The sequence below is a fragment of the Gossypium hirsutum genome, chromosome A13, assembly GCF_007990345.1.
Source record: "Gossypium hirsutum isolate 1008001.06 chromosome A13, Gossypium_hirsutum_v2.1, whole genome shotgun sequence".
Taxonomy (NCBI): Eukaryota; Viridiplantae; Streptophyta; class Magnoliopsida; order Malvales; family Malvaceae; genus Gossypium; species Gossypium hirsutum.
In genome coordinates, this window is record NC_053436.1 from 85,954,419 (window position 1) to 85,959,610 (window position 5,192).

The window sequence follows — 5,192 nt, forward strand, 5'->3', positions numbered from 1 at the left end:
GTAGTAAGAGTGCATGGGATTCTAGTGTCGATTATCTCCGATAGGGATTCTCGGTTTACTTCTTGATTTTGGCAGAAGCTTCATGAGGTTTTGGGTTCACGAGTTGACTTTAGTACTGCATTTCATCCTCAGAAAGATTCAGTCGGGGAGGGTAATTCAGATACTGGAGGATATGTTGAGGGGCTGTGTTATGGATTTTCGAGGTATTTGGGAAGAGTACTTGCCTTTGGCAGAGTTCGCTTACAATAACAGCTATCAGTATAGTCTTTAGATGGCACCTTATGAGGCACTTTATGGTCATATGTTTCGCACGCCTTTGTGCTGGACTAAGTTGGGTGCGCGACGTGTTCTGGGTTCGGAGTTGATTTTAGAGACTGAGGATAAGGTCCGGTTGATTCGAGAGCGTCTGAAAGCGGCTTCTGATAGACAAAAGTCTTATGCTGATTTGAAGATGAAGGACATTGAGTATTCTGTGGTGGACTTGGTTTTCCTTAAGGTCTCGCCATGGAAGAAGGTTCTGAGGCTCAGTCACAAAGGTAAGTTGAGTCCCCAATTTATTGGGTCGTACTGAATTCTGAAGTGAGTCGGGCCAGTCGCGGATCAGTTAGAGCTACCACCGGAGTTAGATTGCATACATGATGTATTTCATGTGTCGATGTTGAGATGTTACTGCTCTGATCCCACGTACATTGTGCCTCTAAAGGAGACTGAGGTTAGACCAGATCTAACATTTGAGAAGGAGTCAGTTCAAATTGTAGATCGCAATGTTAAGGTTTTGCATAGAAAGTCCATTCCTTTACTGAAAGTGTTTTGGCGGAATCATAACACTGAGGAGGCTACTTGGAAGCTAGAGGATTTGATGTGACAACAGTATCCTCACCTTTTTTGATCAGGTAAAAATTCGATGACAAATTTTCTTTAAGGGAGTAGAGTTGTAATGCCCCAAATTTCTGTAATTTCAGCTTTTGGGATTATTAAGCTAAGAAATATCGAGACTTTAGTTTTGAATCATTTTGGCATAAAATATATGTGGTTTAAGAGGTTATATGCTCTAGGGTGTATTTGGGAGGTCCCAAGTTCGAGCCTTAACTTGGGCTAAGTTTTGGTTTTTATTTGAATTAAGCTTGACTTTTGGTTGATGGGCTTACAAGAATTTATTGGTAGGAATTTAACAGAATGGGTCTGCTGGTCTAGTGGTTAAGTGGCAGGGGATTATGCCTGAGATCCCGAGTTCGAGTCGTGAGTGTGGCATTATTTTGCTGATAAGCTGTGCCGATGTTTGAGTTGGACTAAAACACTAAAGGAGGAGGTAGGGTTTATCAGCTGTTTGCCTAACCTGTTTTCCTTTTTCTTTCTGCTCTCTCTACCATTTTATTCTTTTCCCAAACCTCTTGCTGTCAAAATTTTATTTCTTTTATCCATTTTCTTCATTTTTCTTTCTTTCGATTAGTTTTGGCATGCTGCTGGTGATTCCGTCTACTCGGTAAGTATGGTTTTGTTAAGTTGGGTGGTTTCTTTTAGAGGTCGTTTAAGAGGGATTTAATTTGTTGTTTAGGTGGGCAATCAAGGTTCTGTGGATCACTAATTGGGGTTCTGAGCAGCAAGTAATCACTGTTATTCATTGAAGGTGAATAGATCTCTCGTTTTGGGATTTTTCTATTCTGAACTATTCGAATCAAGAGACTGAAAATTTGGCTTACGATTGACAATAATAGGTTCTAGAGTGTTCGAGATTGCGTTAGGCTTTAATCAAAATCAGGTGTATACTTCGCTTGCACAGAAAATGGGTTTCGGCAGAAGCCGAAATCGAAACTGTCGATGCCACACAGGCATGTGGTGTAACGCCCCCTTACCCGAGACCATCGCCGGAGTCGAGCATGAGACATTACTAAACTTATTTTAGCATTTAAACAAGTTCAAACAATTCTCGTAGTAAACTATCCATCTACGTCACAGTCGCTAAAAAAATCATATATTGAGTTACAAAACTCAAAATCCAATCCCATAAATTTTTTTTGAAACTAGAGTCATATATATACTTACTAATTTTTTTATAGAATTTTTTATCAGGCCAATTAGTACAGTTTATTAGTTAAAGTTTCCCCTATTTCAGTGTTCAACTGCTTTGACCTCTATTTACTACGAATCACTTTTCTCTTTTTAAAAAATTCAAATAACTATGCAGTTTGTTTTTATTAAAAGTAGACTCAATTAAGAACCTATAGATATAAATTATGACTCCTAATTATTTTTCTACAATTTTTAGTGAATTTCTAAAGTCAAAATAGGGGATTCAGAAATTGCTCTGACCCTATTCCACCAAAACTCAAATATCTCATAAAATAAAACTTATTTACCTGTTTTATTTCTTCCATATGAAAATACACTTAATAAGATTCAACTTCATATTTTACTCACCATCTAATTCTGTCTCTACTATTTTTAGTGATTTTTCAAACTCACGTCATTGCTGCTGTATAATACTGTTTTATAGCAAATTTCACATTTTTATGAAATTCCATGATTAGATAGCAATTAAGCATGCATACCACCATACATGATTTTTGATTAGCCATTCCAATGGCTAATCATAACTAAAAATTTCCTTATCACTCAATAGCCATATCATAAGATTACATACACAAAATGATTATCATGCTATACATGCCATAGTCAAGGTATACAAGCCACTATACCAAAATGGTCCACGGATAGTGTGAGCGATCCTCTGACCGTTCTCGATTTCTGAGCTGGCTTGACAAAACTACAAAGAATGGAAAGGAGGGAGTAAACATAAATGCTTAGTAAGTTCACATGTAAATGGTAAGTGACATAATCATGCAATCCAACATAAAACATCATTTGCATAAACAACACCAAGACATTCATGTTACATTTGCATTTAATATCTTACTACGATTTCATCATACCAAGTTCTCAACCCGAGGGTTTAAGCACATACCTGTCAAATTTTCTCATAGGGTTTAAGCACATACCTATCGAATTTTCTCATTCACCACACTTACCAACATGTCACCTTCGTTTTAGGCATTCTCCTTATTCACTTAAGATTCACCCGTTGAACACATCGGAATATAATTCGAATACACGAATTTCATGCACGTAAGTGCCATACCCGCAGCTAGACAAACTCAATAGCCTACAGAAATTATGTAGCCAAACTACCATGTAACCCACCCATAAGTGAACTCAGACTCAACTCAACGAGTTCGGGCGTTCGTATCCATAAGTGAACTCGGACTCAACTCAACGAGCTCAGATACCTAGTTACATCTCACGAACTCGGACTCAACTCAACGACTTCGGAACTCAAATATCCTAGTGACATGTCACTTGTATTCTAACCTATTCCCAAGGTTCAAACGGGCTTTTTCCTCAATCACACATCTTTGCCGTCTTCCACGGAATATCGAAATCGATACTCGGTAGCAATTCATATTTAACAAGTAGCACGTATAATTTGCATATTACTCAATAATAACCACAAAGCATAATATTTCATGATATTAATCATCATATCATATAAATATCATTAAATTACTTAAAATGACAATTATGTTACTACATTTACACATGAACTTACCTCGGTACAAAATAAAGAAATTTTGCAATTTAGTCCACAATCTTTTCCTTTCCCCGATCAAGGTCGATTCCACGTCTTTCTTGGTTATGGAGCTTGGAAGCTTGAAACAAACCCTAGCTATGGAGAACCCTTGAAATTTCGTCCTAATGAAGAAGATGGACATATTTTGCCATCTTTTTCCTTTTTTTTAATCTTTTAATTACCAAATGACTAAAATTCCCTTCATCAAAAACTTTGGTTATTTCTACCTATGTATGTCCATTTTTGTCCATGAAAACCTAATGGTATAATTACCATTTAAGGACCTCTACTTCAATTATGCTCTTCAATTAAATCCTTTAACATCTAAAACTCATATATATCAACTTTTGCAATTAAGCCCTAATAGGCAAAATAGACATGCAATTCATGAAATTTTCTATTGATATTCTAACACATGCATCTAATCACTCAATAAATTATAAAAATTAATCAGAATAAATTTTTCTACTTCAGAATTATGGTTTCGAAACCACTATTCTGTTTAGACCCTAACTCGGGTTATCACATGTAGATTGCCCGTGTAGAGGCTGTGTGATGATTCACGACCGTGTGAACGATAAGCCAGGTCATGCGCGTGCCACACAGGCACGACAGACACGGGCGTGTGAGGCTGGCGAGGCTGTGTGCGAAGCAGGGGCTTGACCAATTGGGCCGTGTGGGATACACGGACGTGTGGGCCACACGGGTGAACCACACGGGCAAGGCCAATCTGGGCTGTGTGAGCCACACGGGCATGTGAGCCTGATTTGTTTGAAATGTTCTGTAAGGTTGTACGGGTCACCCAAGTCGATTGTGACCTGATAGTAGGGTTGGTAAGAGTTACTTAGACCCCTATACTCTGATTTGATACTAAGATGTATGTAAAAGCATGATAATTAAAGCATGTGTATCTGTTCTGAATTGATGATGATGTTATGATTTGATATCTGCACATGAGCATGTCTTATTATTTATGTTGCATTGCATTGGGTTAGGCATGTTGTTGAAGAGAAGGAATATTGAAAGGCTATTAGCCAGTCATCTAGCAGCTATGCTGCATATATCTGATACGTGCTGTATACGGTACCTTTTAGTGTATAGGGTTGGATAGGTTGATTTTATCCCCATACTTGATGTGTAGGGCTGGGTGGGTCGATTTTATCCCCACATGGTGTGTTGGGTTGGACGGAGATGGTATGCAGGGTTGGTGGGCATTACTGTTCTGATTGATATGCATGTATGACTGTATGGGCTAAGGCCTGGATATATCTGATAATGTTCTAAGTGGGCTAAGGCCTACACTGTTCCTGTTAAGAGCTCAGGCTCGATTATGACTGTTTGACTGCTATCCGTTTACATGCATGCTTTATTGTGGGAATGTACACACTGAGTTTGCGAAAACTCACCTCTTATTTTATTTATCTTTTAGGTAATCCCCAACAGTAGGTGGATCGGTGTAGCGAAAGGGCTCGACAGTGACCACTGCTACATACACTTTGGTTTTAAAGGTTTTTAAAGTTTTTATTATTTTAATTGCTATAGTTGGGAGTAATTATGTAATTTCTGG

At 38.1% G+C, this 5,192-nt stretch overlaps 1 protein-coding gene across 1 annotated transcript; it reads left to right on the forward strand.

Annotated features, from left to right (window-relative positions):
- Positions 1-271: 271 nt before the first annotated feature.
- On the forward strand, positions 272-865 carry LOC107894344 (uncharacterized). The gene is made up of 2 exons (XM_016819627.1): positions 272-536; positions 594-865. Exons 1-2 carry the CDS (start codon positions 272-274, stop codon positions 863-865), a joined length of 537 nt encoding a protein of 178 aa, XP_016675116.1.
- The last annotated feature ends 4,327 nt before the right edge of the window (positions 866-5,192 follow it).